This window comes from Macaca nemestrina, chromosome 12 (genome assembly GCF_043159975.1).
Source record: "Macaca nemestrina isolate mMacNem1 chromosome 12, mMacNem.hap1, whole genome shotgun sequence".
Lineage (NCBI taxonomy): Eukaryota > Metazoa > Chordata > Mammalia > Primates > Cercopithecidae > Macaca > Macaca nemestrina.
The window spans coordinates 117177035-117192678 of record NC_092136.1 but is presented as its reverse complement, the minus strand read 5'-3'; the positions used below and the strand labels follow the sequence as shown (position 1 = coordinate 117192678).

Here is a 15644-nt window from a genome sequence, read left to right as displayed (position 1 = left end):
GGCAGAAAAAAAAAGCCTAGGACATACATGGTCCCTGACACCTCTAACCCCAGTACTTTCGGAAGCCAAGGCAGGAGGATCACTTTAGGCCAGGAGTTCAAGACTGGCCTGGGCAACATAGTAAGACCCCATGTCTACAAAAACTAATTTTTAATTAGCTGGGTATGGTGGTACACACCTGTAGTCTCAGCTACTTGGGAGGATTGCTTAAGCCCAGGAGCTCAAGGCTGCAGTGAGCTACCATCACACCACTGAACTCCAGCATGAACAACAGAACAAAACTCTGGTCTCTTAAAAAAAAAAAAAGGGTGGGGGCTGGGGGGAAGAGCCCAAGAAAGCTTCTTCAAGGTAAATTGGGCAAACCAGGCATGCTCCTCCTGGTTTCAGCCCTTCCAACCATCCCATCAGCAAGCAAAATTATCCCCACACTATATTTATGGAAAATTACAGACTCCTAACATGGCTAATTTGCTAACGTGCTGGGGGCTTGAGGGAGGGAGACAAGCATGCTGAGGGCTTCGTTCTCCCAGGCCTTGACCAAATCAGCAGTTAGCGGGGAAATTATACATTCCTGGCTCCTAGCTGATCATCTTCTATAGACGGCCATTAACTCTGAGTATGGGGCTATGCATGGAGTTGTCCTTCAGAGCAGATAAACTTACTGCCATTGGGCTAATTAAAACTTTCAGGATAATCTGCAGCTTATCCGATATTTATAGTGCTTCAGTAGTTATTAAAGCTAACAGAGAACCAATGCAAGCCAGCAATTAGGAAGCAGAGCAAACAACTGGGTAAAGCCACAGCTGGGCAACAGCAAAAGAATAGCTGGACAAATTCAGATTGATCCCCATGGTCTCTGATCCAACTTGACTTCTGAATGAAGAATATGGTGAGTCTTTAAAGGGACAAAGGGAGAATGATAGGGCAAGGTCAGCCATTTGATAAATCCCAGTAGGGGAGGAAGTGAACTCAAGAGTGAAGTCACAAATACGGTCTACACAAGCCTGACACAGGTTATCCATGTGGTTTTCTGGGGACGCTAGGAGGCAAAGAGCAGAAGCAGCTCACTGGATGGCAGAGAGAGGTTCTGGCCTCCGTCTCTCACGAATATTAGCTCTCAGGCCAGGCATGGCAGTTCACACCTGTAATTCCAGCACTTTGGGAGACCGAAGCAGGCAGATCACTTGAGGTCAGGAGTTTGAGACCAGCCTGGCTAACATGGCAAAACTCTGTCTCTACTAAAAATACAAAAATTAGCCAGGTGTGTTTGCACACGCCTGTAGTCCCAGCTACTCAGGAGGCTGAGGCATAAGAATAGCTTGAACCCGGGAGGTGGAGTTTCAGTGATCCGAGATGATACTACTGCACTCCAGTCTGGGCGACAAAGCAAGACTGTCTCAAAAAGAATAAAAAAATTAAAAAAAAGAATATTAACTCTCTAATCAGGTGCAGTGGCTCATGTCTATAATCCCAGCACTTGGGGAGGCCAAGGCGGGTGGATTGCTTAAGACCAGGAGTTCGAGACCAGCCTGGCCAACATAGCAAAACTACATTTCTACTAAAAACACAAAAAAATTGGCTGGTGAGCACCTGTAATCCCAGCTATTCGAGAGGCTGAAGGCACGAAAATCGCTTGAACCTGGGATTCAAGCAATGGAGGTGCAAATTGCAGTGAGCCAAGATCCACTGCACTCCAGCCTGGGCAACAGAACAAAACCCTGTCTAAAAATAAAATAAAATAAAAATAAAAATAAAACATGATATTAACTTTCTAGTTCTGTGTGATTTCAAGAAGAGATAAGTTCAGAGCTTTGGGGTAGGCTGCCTATGTGGAAGGACCTCTCTCTAGAATCAGCTGATAGGAAAAGCTTCCCAAATCCCAGGAAGACACGTGTTTATATGCCAGGATTAGTGATGTTTTGCTCACCCTCAAAACTGATCAAGTTCAAAGCACATGAACCACCTATGAATTACAATTATAGCCAGGGAAGGGAAATCATAGACACCCTCAGCCCTATCTTGCAGGTGATGGCGTAGAAGAAACTTCAAATATGTGTCATCCCATAAAATGGCCATTTGGGTAGTTAAAGGGCCAGCAGTTACCAAGGAAGGGTGGGTAACAGGAACACAGGCCTGACAGCTGTGGTAAGACACCAACTCCACCTGCTCCCTCCCTGCCAAGTTTAGGCCTTTAGGCCACGCTCACTAAGAAGCCTACCTGGTTGAAATGCTGCATCTTGCCTGGCTCTGTAGCAAGCCCGCCGATGGAGCTCTGCTGGACTAGCCCCTGCCTGAGGGGGCTGCTGCTTGGCTGGAAGTGGGCTTGCTGAGAGGCCTCCTGCCCAGCAGGGGCAAGGGCCACCTCCTGAGGATGTTCCAGCAGCTCTGGCTCCCATGATAGAAGCCTCGAGTCCCTCTCCAGGACTCTGATGGCCTCGTGCTCACCCTCACTAGACATCCTAGAAGACTCAGCTGCCATGCAACAGACTGTGCTGGCGCTGTGTCTACACGGCATGTCCTGCATGCTCTCAGGCAGCCCCAGGCCCTCCGGCCACCTGGAGATCTTGACCATCTGCAGGATGTGCTGGTAGAACCTCTGATCCTCAGAGTAGTCTTCACTTTCTGACTGCTCCTCGACAGGGCTCTGCATGTGGGACATGTGAGGAACTGAGAAGGGGCTGAAGTGTTGATCTCTGAAACCTGAGTCTGACTGAGCCACACCCTCCTCAGATCCCCGTGAGCTCTGCAGGTTCCAAGGGAAGTTGTTCACCTCGTCCAGGACGGGAGAGCCCAGGTGTGAGGCCAGGCTGCTGCTGCTGCTGCTGCTGCTACCGCTGCTGCTGCTGTTCTCCAAGTCAGGCCCAGACACACTAGGCTTCTCATCTTTACAAGGGAGCTCTGCAGACCCGAGGGTCTGTCTCTTCTCACCGGCAGGAGGCTCCCCGGGGGCCCTCCCTGAAAGGGGATTCTGAGCTGGTTCTGATGCCAGGGTTTCAGGTGGTATTAGCAAGAGCCCCTGAGGTAGACTTTCAGCTGAGGCCCCTAGAGCCCCAGCGTCACTGGGCTCTGTTTCCTTGCAGCTTCCTGGGATATCCTTATTGACAAGCTTGGAGACCTGTTCCATCCACAGTCCGGGAGGTTCTCTCCTCCTCCTCCCACTGCCTACGCTCCCACCTTCCCCAGGAACTCCCTGCCAGCTCAGGTCTTCAGTAGGGCTGCTATCTAACAACAACTTGCTCTTCCTGGCAGGCAACATGTGGCCGGAAGAACAAGAGGACAGGGAGGGCTCCTCCTCAGGGGATGACGTGGGAATGGGGCTTTGGCCCTTGTCCCCTCCAGGGCCAGTGGAGCTCAGTTTGGCTAAGCTGTGGCTGTGCTGCTCCCCTTTCAGCGGCAGGCCCTTGATGGCTTCAGAAAGCTTTGAGTGGACAGGGGCCTGGCTCCTGCTTTCTACCACATCCTGCACATTTTGGAGAAGCCCAGTGTTCTGAGGGGCTGGAGTGCCCAGTTTCTGCTGTCTGCTCCTCATTTCCAGCTCTTCTGTTTCAGGGTCTGAAAACCCCAGGTAGATTTTCTCTGTCACCTTCTGGAGTTTCTCCAGACCCTGCTGATCACCTAATTCTCTCCTGCATTGGGCTGAGGCCCTGCCTAAAATTTTCTCCATGTCAGCAAAGACCTGGTGGATTTGGGAAGTTTGGCCTTTGAAGAGTGGCTGCAGCTTTCTGGGAAGGGCACCCATGAAACGCCAGGGGGTGTCGCCCAGCATGCCTGGGCTCTTTCCTTTGTTATAGGATCCCTCACTTCTAGCCTGAATCTCTTGATCTAGGTCCAGATCAGGAAGCCCAGGTGCTGACGGAGGGGACAGGCTGCAGAGAAAGGATGAAGGAGGCAGAAGTCCCTCCTCAGGCTGCGTTTCCTAGATGGGTATATAAACATGCAGAGAAAACGAAGACAAAGCACTTCTGATTTACACTTGCTACCTCACCCCTTGGTAAGCCCTCAGCAGAAACCCACCCTCTTTAGTCAAGGTAAAGCACAAACTGAAGAGGGAAGAAAAGATAAAAACTCTCTTGGGCTGAAAATATATTGTTTTCTAGGCTCCAGTTTCCTTATTTACAAAGAGGAGGCTGGACTAGATCAATGGTTTGCAAACCTTGCTCCATGGAACCTGGGAAGTTCAGTACCTTGGGGTACTATATTGTGCATGTGACAGAGAAGAGGTGTCACAAAGACCTACACTGCCAAGTTCAACCAAAGAAGCTCCATTTCTTTTTGTATAAGCTGGACCTCTATAGAGGAACTGACTTGAAGACAGGGCTCTACTATAAACTAAAGTCTGAAAATCGCTAACCAGACTATCCCTAATGTACTATCCAGCTCTCAGATTCTGTGATTGATTAGTTTTATAAAATGCACCAACCTTGGGCCGTGTGTGGTGACTCATGTCTGTAATCACAGCACTTTAGGAAGCTGGGGCGGGTGGATCACTTGAGGTCAGGAGTTCGAGACCAGCCTGGCCAACATGGTGAAACCTCATCTCTACTAAAAATACAAAAAATTAGCTGGGCACAGTAGTGGGCGCCTATAATCCCTGCTTCTTGGGAGGCTGAGGCACGAAAATTGCTTGAACCCAGGGGGCAGAGGTTGCAGTGAGCCAAGATCATGCCACTGCACTCCAGCCTGGGCAACAGAGCAGGACGCTGTCTCAAAAAAACGAAAAAAAAAGAAGAAGAAGAAAAAAAAAAAAGTCCACCAACCTTATCAAGGACACCCAGAAATTTTTTAACAGAGAGAGAAGAGAAGCATAACAAATGACCCGAGACTTGAAAACTCAGTCTAGCATTGTCTACCAAATGAACCAGTTGGTATTGTTGAGAGACCTCCACATGGTCACAGACCCTCTGGGCTAGAAAAACTTCTAAAAAATCAACCACCCCTCTACAAACATTCACACTGAACCCCAGTTGGCTGTGAGTGCACACCTCCAGAGAGTCCAAACCACTTGCGTCCAGGCTGCCTGCCTGGCTGAGAGCTGTCCCCTGGACAAACTCAAGTTTGAGGCACCTGTCCTGAGCCCTAAGAACCAGACTGACAGCGCAAGGCTGTCCCATTTTCTTCACTTCCTGCAATCATGGAAGGAACTCTTTTTAACAGAGGGCTCTAAGAACCCGATCACACACCTACATCTCAGTCCTTTACCCAGCTCTCCACCTCAGAACCCTCACTTCATTCCGTCTCCCGCCTTTCGTCAAGCCACAGCCTGCCCAGATGCCTGACTACCATTTCAAATAATCCGGGGTCCGTGAAAAGCCCTGTGGCCACCTTTTGCCATTCGAAAACATGACATTGGAAAATCTAGCCTAGCTGGAAATTATCTGCCCTCTTTTCTCCATCTGGAGGAATGGGCTTGTTACCGTGTTTCTCAAAACATGAGTAGTATGTCAGGGAGGGGAGGGAAGAGAGAAGTGTCTGCGGAGCTTGGACCAGAGGAAGCACAAGGCTCTGGAGGGAAATAAAAGCTGTAAGAGCAAAACAAGTGGACCACTGAAGAGGGCTGAAACGATGTTCCCAGTGCTCGCCACGGGCTGAGCTGAGTTCCTATGTCCCTCCCTCTCTTCAGCATGCCCCACCTGCCCCAGGCCTGGGTAAAGGGACCACTACGGCATTCTGGGAGAGCCTGGGCCTCACTTTGGTATGGCTCCAGGTCTTAGTTGCTCCACCTAAATCATGTGGGCAATAACTCCACCTCCTAGGTTCAGACGTACTAAAGGGACAAATGAAACAATAATTAATATGAATACTTTGAACTCAAATACAAAAGCTACTTATAACCAAGGAAATCAGGCTGGGCATGGTGGCTCTCGCCTATAATCCCAGCACTTTGGGAGGCTGAGGCTGGTGGATCACTTGAGGTTAGGAGTTTGAGACCAGCCTGGCCAACATGGTGAAACCCCATCTCTACTAAAAATACAAAAATTAGCCAGGCATGGTGGCGGACACCTGTAATCCCAACTACTCAGGAGGTTGTGGCAGAATTGCTTGAGCCTGAAAGGCAGAGGTTGGAGTGAGCTGAGATCACGCCACCGTACTCCAGCCTGGGTGACAGAGCGAGACTCTGTCTCAAAAAAAACAACAACAAGGAAATCACATGGCAATTAAACTTCAGTTACCCACCACTCACTGAGGACACTGGCAAAAATCTAGATGAGCAGATAAAGCCCAAGGCTTTTCTCTGGAATCTTGAAGGCACCCGGTGTTTTGACAACTAAATTATGGCTACATCTGATATCTAGGAATTCACACCGCCTTAAGACAAATAAGGAACCCACACTGGGAGGCCTGACTCTGAACAGGAGAAAGGACACTTCACTCAGCTCACTGGCCTCTGCCAACCGCCTTCAGTTCCCGCTCTCCAGAGCAGCCGATGCCATTACTGCTACTACTACTGCAAAAACCATTCTCAGAAGAGGACTCTCTCTCATCAATCCTATTAGGTAACATGCACTTCCCAAGTGGGGAGAAAAGGAAATGTGTAGAGATGGCAACATCTTCCAGAATTCCAAAAGCTGAAAGGAAAATCGACCAGAAGACAGGCAAAGTTTAGATGATATACTATCAAGAATTTACCATATTCTGACTGTTGTCTTCAACCTCCCAGCTGCAGACACCTAGAGGTTCCCAATGTCCCTCCAGATTTCAGCCCTGGCCTCTCTGGGAGGAGGCATCCACTGACTCACCAGGGAACTTTTGGGGGTCTCTTTGTCCTTCTTGTCTTTCTTTTCCTTTTTTTTTTTCTTCTTCTTAACGGCCCCAGAAGTTGACAGCTTTGCCCGCTCTTGGATCACCAAGTTCCGATAGTGTTCGTCACATGGATGGTCCCACATAGACTGCCCGTTGGCAAAGTTGAAATAGTAAATGTCACCTGTGATGTCCTGGCTGGGGACGGGCAGAGTTCAGAAGTTAGTCCCTGCTCAGTTACAAAAGAAGAAAAAGAAAAAGAGGGGAAAAAAAGAAAAAGGGAGAGGAGGTAAAAGAGGAGGAACAGCGGGGATGGAAAAGGGAGGGAGAAGATGGAATGAGAGGGGTTAAGAGCCGAGGGAAGGAAAGGATTAACACAGAGTCAAAGGGTACCATTTGGTTAAGAAGGAGTTAGCTTAGATATGGGAAGAAAGGATTGGGATACCTAATCTCTAGATGCTGATGTATAATCACTGGAGTTCTTGAGAATGCATGCTGGACTAGTATAGGAACAAACTTGGTTTTATTTAGATGGAGAAGTATAAAAACTATAGCATGTTGAACATAAGTGCTAGGATAAATCTTAATATTTTAATAAACAGTGTGAGGAAGAACAATGCATTGTGAGAGCTCTGGTTTTACAGAAGACTCTAAACTCATAAGAAGCAATAATCCTGCCGGGCGTGGTGGCTGACGCCTGTAATCCCAGTACTTTGGGAGGCCGAGGTGGGTGGACCACCTAAGGTCAGGAGTTCAAGACCAGCCTGACCAACATGGAGAAACCCCATCTCTACTAAAAATACAAAATTAGCTGGGGTGGTGGTGGGCGCCTGTAATCCCAGCTACTCAGGAGTTTGAGGCAGGAGAATCACTTGAACCCGGGAGGCGAGATCATGCCATTGTACTCCAGCCTGGGCAACAAGAGCGAAACTCCATCTCAAAAAAAAAAAAAGTAATAATCCAAGCTAGTGTGGACCAATGGTAGAAGAAAATAATGTAGGAGGTATATTTCAAGAATCTGTGTTTCAACATGGACAAGTCCAAAATAAGCCACTCATCTCATCCACCATTAACAACAATCTATTAGGACAGCTAACAGGAAAAATGAAGTCCACTCACAATAGTAATGCAAAATATTTTATACTCACGCATAAACCTAAAATGTGCAAAATCTTTATAGAGTTTTACTGACAAGTCAGAAAAAAGAAAAACACCCACGGGAGAGGCATTCAGTATTCCAGAACAGAAAGACTCAAGTCTGTAAAGATGTCAATAATCCCAAAATTAATATATAAATCCAATACAATCCCAATCAAGCTCCTTATGAAATCTGACAAGCCGAATCTCAATTCAAACATAAGAGCAAACGAAAAATAAATGAGAAAATGAGCAGAAATAAAAAAAATCAGGGGTAAAAAAGGACACTGATAGAAGATATGCAAATGACCAATAAGCACATGAAAAGATGTTCCACATCACTAAACATTGGGAAAATGCAAATCAAAACTATTCTGAAATGCTACTTCACACCGTAAGCATGGCTATTATCAAAAATCTAAAAAATGAGCCTTGGCAACATAGTGAGACCCTGTCTCTACAAAAAATGAAAAAAATTAGCCAGGCACAGTGACACACATCTGTAGTTCCAGTTACTCAGGAGACTTGAGGTGGGAGGATCGTTTGAGCCCAGGAGTTCAAGGCTACAAGGCTGGGTGCGGTGGCTCACACCGCTAATCCCAGCACTTTGGGAGGCCGGGGCAGGTGGATCACCTTAGGTCAGGAGTTCAAGACCAGCCTGATCAACATGGTGAAATCCCATCTCTACTAAAAAATACAAAAATTGGCTGGGCATAGTGGCTCACGCCTGTAATCCCAGGACTTTGGGAGACCAAGGTGGGCAGATCACAAGGTCAGGAGTTCAAGACCAGCCTGACCAACATGGTGAAACCCTGTCTCCACTAAAAATACAAAAATTAGCCAGGCGTGGTGGCGCATGCCTGTAATCCCAGCTACTCGGAAGGCTGAGGCAGGAGAATCGTTTGAACGGGGGAGGTGGAGGCTGCAGGGAGCCAAGGTCGCACCACTGCACTCCAGCCTGGGTGACAGAGCAAGACTCCGTTAAAAAAAAAAATTAGCTGGGCGTGGTGGCATGCACGTATAATTCTAGCTATTTGGGAGGCTGAGTCAGGAGAATCACTTGAACCCAGGAGGTGAAGGTTGCAATGAGCTGAGATTGTGCCATTGACCGCCAGCCTGGCAGACAGAGGAACCCTTGTACACTGCTGGTAGGAACGTAAAATGGTGCTGCCACTTTGGCAAATAGCATGGGGGTTCCTCAAAAAAATTAAATCAAATTTAATATTAAATAAAAATTAAATAATTTAAAAATAGCTGGGTACCATGGTGCACACCTGTAGTCCCAGCCACTTAAGAGGCTGAGGCAGAAGGATCCCTTGAGCCCAGCAGTTTGAGGCTACAGTGAGCTATGATTATGCCACTGCACAGCCTGGGTGACAGAGCAATACCCCATCTCTAAGAAAAAAATTAATTTAATTTATAATAGAATTACCATGTGACCCAGCAATTCCATTTCTGGGCATATACCCAAATGAATTGAAAGCAATAATTCAAACAGCTATTAGTACACCAATAATCACAGCAGCATTGTTCACAATAGCCTAAAGACAGAAAGAAGACCAAATGTCCATTGACAGATAAATTGATAAATAGGGCTGGGCACAGTGGCTCACGCCTGTAATCCCAACACTTTGGGAGGCAAAGGTGGGTAGATCACTTGAGGTCAGGAGTTCGAGACCAGCCTGGCCAACATGGTGAAACTCCATTTCTACTAAAAATACGAAATTACCCAGGCATGGTGGCACATGCCTGTAATCCCAGCTACTCAGGAGGCGGAGGCAGGAGAATCGCTTGAACCCAGAAAGCGGAGGTTGCAGTGAGCCAAGGTCGCACCACTACACTCCAGCCTGGGCGACAGAGCGAGACTCTGTCTCAAAAAAAAAAAAAAAAAGATAAATAGAATGTTGTATATACATGCAATGGAATATTATTCAGCCTTAAGAAAAAATTCTCACGCATGCTACAACATAGATGCACCTTGAGGATATTATGCTAAGTGAAAGAAGTCAGACACAAAAGGACAAATATTGCATAATTCCACCTATATAAAGTACCTAGAATAGGCAAATTCATAGAGCCAGAAAGCTGAATGGTGATTGCCAGAGATTAAGGAGAAAGGAAAATGGGGAATTCATATGTAATGGCTATAGAGTTTCAGTTCGGGGATGAAAAAATTCTGGAGATGAATGGTAGTGATAGCCATGTAACATTGTAAATGTACTTAATGCTGCTGAATTGTCCACTCAAAAATGCTTAAAATGGTAAATTTCATGTTATATATATTTTACCACAATTAAGAAAAAATATATACAAATGTATTGACTTCAGTATGACAAAAGAAAGCATAAACCAAATTAAAAGACATGTGACTGGGATAAAATAGTAGAAATAGTGGTAAGATACCACTACTATTACCCAGAATACCCAGAATAATCAAAGAGTTCTGTCACCTTAACAAAAATAAAAGATAAGCAATCTACTAGACAAAAAGGCAAGAGATATAAACAGGTAAATCACAAAAGATCAACAGATGGCCAATTCAACTCTACAAACAACTTGGGAAATGCAATTTAAAATGATCCATTGTTATTTGTTGCCCTTGGATTGACTATTTTTTTTTTTATTGACAATTTTTTAATTGATAGTATTTCTAGGCTAGGCACTGTGGCTCATGCCTGTAACCCCAACACTCTAGGAGACTGAGGCAGGTGAATTGCTTGAGCTTAGGCGTTCAAGACCACCCTGAGCAACATGGCATAACCTCATCTCTACAAAAAAAAAATACAAAAATTAGCCACACATGGTGACATACACCTGTAGTCCCAGCTACTGGGGAAGCTGAGGTGGGAGGATCTCTTGAGCCCAGGAGTTAGAGGATGCAGTGAGTAATGATCATACCACTGTACTCCAGCCTGGGCGATAGAGCAAGACTCTATCTCAAAAACAACAACAACAACAACAACAAAAACTTCAATATACTAAAAACGGAATAAAAAATTGTCCTTATTTGCAGATTACATTTTTCTACAGGGTAAATATGTCCTAGAGACATTAAAGAAAACCTAAATACTGCAAATGGAAACAGACCACGTTCATGGGTTGAAAGTATTGTTTAAGGCCGGGCGCGGTGGCTCAAGCCTGTAATCCCAGCACTTTGGGAGGCCGAGACGGGCGGATCACGAGGTCAGGAGATCGAGACCATCCTGGCTAACACGGTGAAACCCCGTCTCTACTAAAAATACAAAAAAAAAAAACTAGCCGGGCGAGGTGGCGGGCGCCTGTAGTCCCAGCTACTCAGGAGGCTGAGGCAGGAGAATGGCGCAAACCCGGGAGGCGGAGCTTGCAGTGAGCTGAGATCCGGCCACTGTACTCCAGCCCGGGCTACAGAGCAAGACTCCGTCTCAAAAAAAAAAAAAAAAAAAAAAAAAAAAAAAAAGAAAGTATTGTTTAAGATGTCAGTTTTCCCCAAATTGATTTACAGAGTCAACTCAACCACAATAAAAATCCTAATAGGAAACTGACAAGCTATTCTTTTTTTTTGAGACGGCGTTTCGCTCTTGTGGCCCGGCTGGAGTGCAAAGGCATGATCTCAGCTCACTGCAACCTCCACCTGCCAGGTTCAAGTGATTCTCCTGCCTCAGCCTCCCTAGTAGCTGGGATTACAGGCATGTGCCACCACACCCAGCTAATTTTGCATTTTTAGTAGAGACGGGGTTTCTCCATGTTAGTCAGACGGGTCTTGAACTCCTGACCTCAAGTGATCTGCCCGCCTCGGCCTCCCAAAGTGCTGGGATTACAGGCATGAGCCACCGTGCTCGGCCTCGGAAACTGACAAGCTATTCCAAAATTCATATGGAAATACAAAATACCTAGAATGTGACTTTGAAAATGGAGAACAAAGTTGGAGGATTTACCTTAAATGATTTCAAGATTTATCATAAAACTATATAATCAAGACAGAATGGTACTGGTGTGAAGACAGACAGATAATTCAGTGGAAAAGAGCAGAGGATCCAGAAACAGCCTCACTTCATGGCCAATTAGGAAAATATCTAAATGTCCTTCAATATAAGACTAGTCAAATAATTGTGGTACATCTCTACACAGGAAAGTATGCAGCTGATACAAGAAAGAGTAGGCCTACACAAACGGACATAGAAGAACAGTGTATATAATAAAGTGCTTATGTTTAAAACTAAACCATTGTGGGGGGGGGTGCATACATGTGTATTAAAAGAGTCTAGAGAGAATTTACCAATTAATAGTAATTACCCTTAGTAAAAGAAGAAGGGTAAAAGATGGGTAAAGAAGAAGAAGGGTAAAAATGTATGTATACCTACGTTTTAATGACTCATTTTATTTGTTTTTGGGACAGGTTCTCTCTCTCCCCGACGCTGAAGTGCAGTGATGCAATCTCGGCTCACTGCAGCCTCAATTTCCCAAGCTAAAGTGATCCTCCTAACTCAGCTTCCGAAGTAGCTGGGACTAAAGGTGCATGTCACCACCCCTACTTAATTTTTGAATTTTCTATAGAGACAGAGTTTCGCCAGATCGCCCAGACTGGTCTCAAACTCCTGAGCTCAAGCAATCCCCCAAACTCGGCCTCCCAAAGTGCTTGGATTATAGGTGTAAGCCACCACGCCTGGCCAATTTATTTTAAAAAGTGAAAAATAGTCTGGGCGCAGTGGCTCATACCTGTAATCCCAGCACTTTGGGAGGCCAAGGCAGGCAGATCATGAGATCAGGAGTTCAAGACCAGCCTGACCAACATGGTGAAACCCCATCCCTACTAAAAATACAAAAATTAGCCAGGCGTGGTGGCACATGCACGTAATCCCAGCTACTCAGGAGGCTGAGGCAGAGGTTGCAGTGAGCTGAGATTGCACCATTGCACTCCAGCCTGGGCGACAGAGCAAGACTCTGTCTCCAAAAAAAAAAAAAAAAAAAAGGTGAAAAATAATTCACACTCTCCTTACAGGATAAAAAAGGGTGTTAGCCACCACTATCAGGTATATAAAGGCAGCTGGCATAAAAGCTGGCACGTAGCTGGCCCATAACCAATGACAGTTTCCTTCCATCCATCAAGTTAGGTGCTGGAAACAGAATCCACTCCTATAAACTTATCCTACAAACATGACCAGAAGTCCTTAGCACCTCAAACACTGTGTAAAGTCCTGACAAATTTACTTCAATAGAGGTGGGAGAAGGTTAAAGGAAAGGTGGCTAAAAAGATCAAGAGAACAGGCTGGGTTCAGTGGCTCATGCCTATAATCCCAGAACTTTGGGAGGCCGAGGCCGGTGGATCACCTCAGGTCAGGAGTTTGAGACCAATCTCGCCAACATGGAGAAACCCCGTCTCCACATACAAAATTAGCCGGGCGTGGTGGTGCATGCCTGTAATCCCAGCTACTCGGGAGGCTGAGGCAGGAGAATCGCTTGAACCCAGGAGATGGAGGTTGCAGTGAGCCGAGATCATGCCATTGCACTCCAGTCTGGGCAACAAGAGCGAAACTCCGTCTCAAAAAAAAAAAAAAAAAAGATCAAGAAAACAAAGAGCCTGCCATGGGAGGAAAAGCTAGAAGGACTGCGATCCTTCAGCTAAGAGTAAGGCGACAACTGTAATCACTTTGAGCTATGGGCAACACAGTGAATGGTATGAATGGGATGATTACGCCTTGTCTACAAAATTGCACAAAACCAGCAGAAGAGGGGACCCCCAGGATACCTGAGGACCAGTTTGGGATAAGCATAGGGAAATCCCAATCTAAGGTAGGAAGTAAATTTATGGCACTCACTTTAGGGAGACAAGCTGGAGAGAGCTCTATGCATGTGATTAGGAAGAGTAATACAGAGAACAGTGTCACCATGAGCAGGGAGCCCTGCAGTCCTCAGGAGAAGGAGGGAGACAGCAGCAGTGACATGGCTCCTTCTAGCTCCCCAACCTTGGCCACTCTGTCTTTCCTCTCCATAAACCTCTGTCTCCCTGAGACAACCTGAGTGAACCACTGCTCCTTCCAACCCAAAGAGCTCTAGCCAAAATGAAAATACCAATGAATCCGTGAATGGGAACCTATTCATGAATAGGTTATATCAATTCAGATATGGCAGAGCCAGGTGTTCCCAAGGGACACAGAAACCCTTTGCTGGTCTGCATGGCCTCACTGCAAACCTCTTTAACACCAGCATCTCATTTTATTTTATTTTTTTTATTTTATCTTTTTAAGTAGTCATTTTATTTATTTATTTTGGTTTGGTTTTTTTTGAGATGGAGTCTCGCTCTGTCGCCCAGGCTGGAGTGCTGCGCAGCAATCTCGACTCACTGCAACCTCTGCCTCCCAGGTTCAAGTTATTCTCCTCAGCCTCCTGAGTAGCTAGGACTACAGGTGTGTGCCACCATGTCCAGCTAATTTTTTGTATTTTTGGTAGAGACAGGGTTTCACCATCTTGGCCAGGTTGGTCTCGAACTCCTGACCTCAAGCAATCCACCCACCTCAGCTTCCCAAAGTGCTGGGATTACAGGCGTGGGCCACCGTGCCCGGCAAGACCAGCATCCATCTTAGACATGCTAAGGAGGTAAAGTTGTCTGTTACAGTATCAGTCTGTAAGGAGTAACAACAGCCCCTCAGCACATCCTAAACAGATGCTGGTGCTAGAGGACCGGATCCAAGGCATAGCTCCTGTGGCCTTAGATATAAGCATTGAACCCCAACCTAGAGACCGTCCAGTCAGCCTACACTGAAGCCTGAAATAGCAGGCAGCATAGCAGAGGGGTGGCACAGTACTGTCCCTGACTGCACAGTATAGGATTGGAAAAGCAGGCCAGGCCAAACTCATCTCCAGTGTTAGCTTCCCTCTGCCTCTGCTAGGCCAAGTCACTGGGCCACACCCCCTACTGACTTACCATGGTTTCCACTCCCCAGGCAGTGGGGCCACAATGCCCTCCCGCGCCAGCCACATCAGTTCTGGTTCCTTGATGGGATCAATACCAATCTCCCGGGCAAATTCAAGAATTTCTGAAAGGAGAGGCAGAGGTGGGAAAGTAAAAGAAATGAAAAGAAGAAAAAAACTCTCAATCTTTTTCTACTTTGTCTTTTCTCTCCATCAATGAGAAAATCATATTCTTTAAATTATAAACAATAAACATATAATTGTTTCCTTACAATTTATAAATGGTACACTTGAATCCAAGCATGCTGTCTCCACACTACAATGATATAATCTGAAGCCAAGCATTAAAAATGCAAAAAATAGGCAGGCGCGGTAGCTCATGCCTATAATCTCAGCATGTTGGGAGACCGAGGCAGGTGGATCACAAGGTCAAGAGTTAGACCAGCCTGGCCAACATGGTGAAACCCCATCTCTACTAAAAATACAAAAATTAGCCCAGTGTGGTGGCATGTGTCTGTAATCCCAGCTACTCTGGAGGCTGAGGCAGGAGAATTGCTTGAACCTGGGAGGAGGGGGTTGCAGTGAGCTGAGTTCACGCCATTGCATTCCAGCCTGGGTGGCGAGAGCAACACTTCATCTCAAAAAAGAAAAAAAAAAAGGTAAAAAATAAACTAAAACCAAGACTTCATTCCAGCGGGGCCTGAGAGGCAAGAACCCCAAAACCATAGCCAGAACCATCCAGGATGAGCACAGCCTTACCAGAACGTAGTAAGCTTTCCCAAGATTTGCAAAAGCTTGGCGCAAAAGCACTCATCACTCAGTCAACAAACATGTACTGAACAACTACAAGTGACTGTGCTCCTCGAGGACATCACAAACAC

General features: G+C 46.2%; 1 protein-coding gene across 18 annotated transcripts in view; it reads right to left on the bottom strand.

Moving 5' to 3' along the window:
• The window catches only part of LOC105476495 (centrosomal protein 164), a 98239-nt gene that overhangs the window by 55034 nt on the left and 27561 nt on the right, over positions 1-15644 (bottom strand). For 13 of the 18 annotated variants that reach the window (XR_011611242.1, XM_071075970.1, XM_071075980.1 and 10 more), the window contains 3 exons: positions 14777-14888; positions 6738-6936; positions 2219-3916 (listed from right to left, as the gene is read on the bottom strand). Coding sequence is in view for 16 of the 18 variants with exons in the window: in XM_071075970.1 (XP_070932071.1) it covers positions 2219-3916; positions 6738-6936; positions 14777-14888 (2009 nt within the window). In the remaining 2 variants the exon portion in view is untranslated. Of the gene's footprint in view, positions 1-2218; positions 3917-6737; positions 6937-14776; positions 14889-15644 lie in introns of those variants that run through there. The other 5 variants (XM_071075981.1, XM_071075982.1, XM_071075984.1 and 2 more) reach the window with 3 other exon arrangements.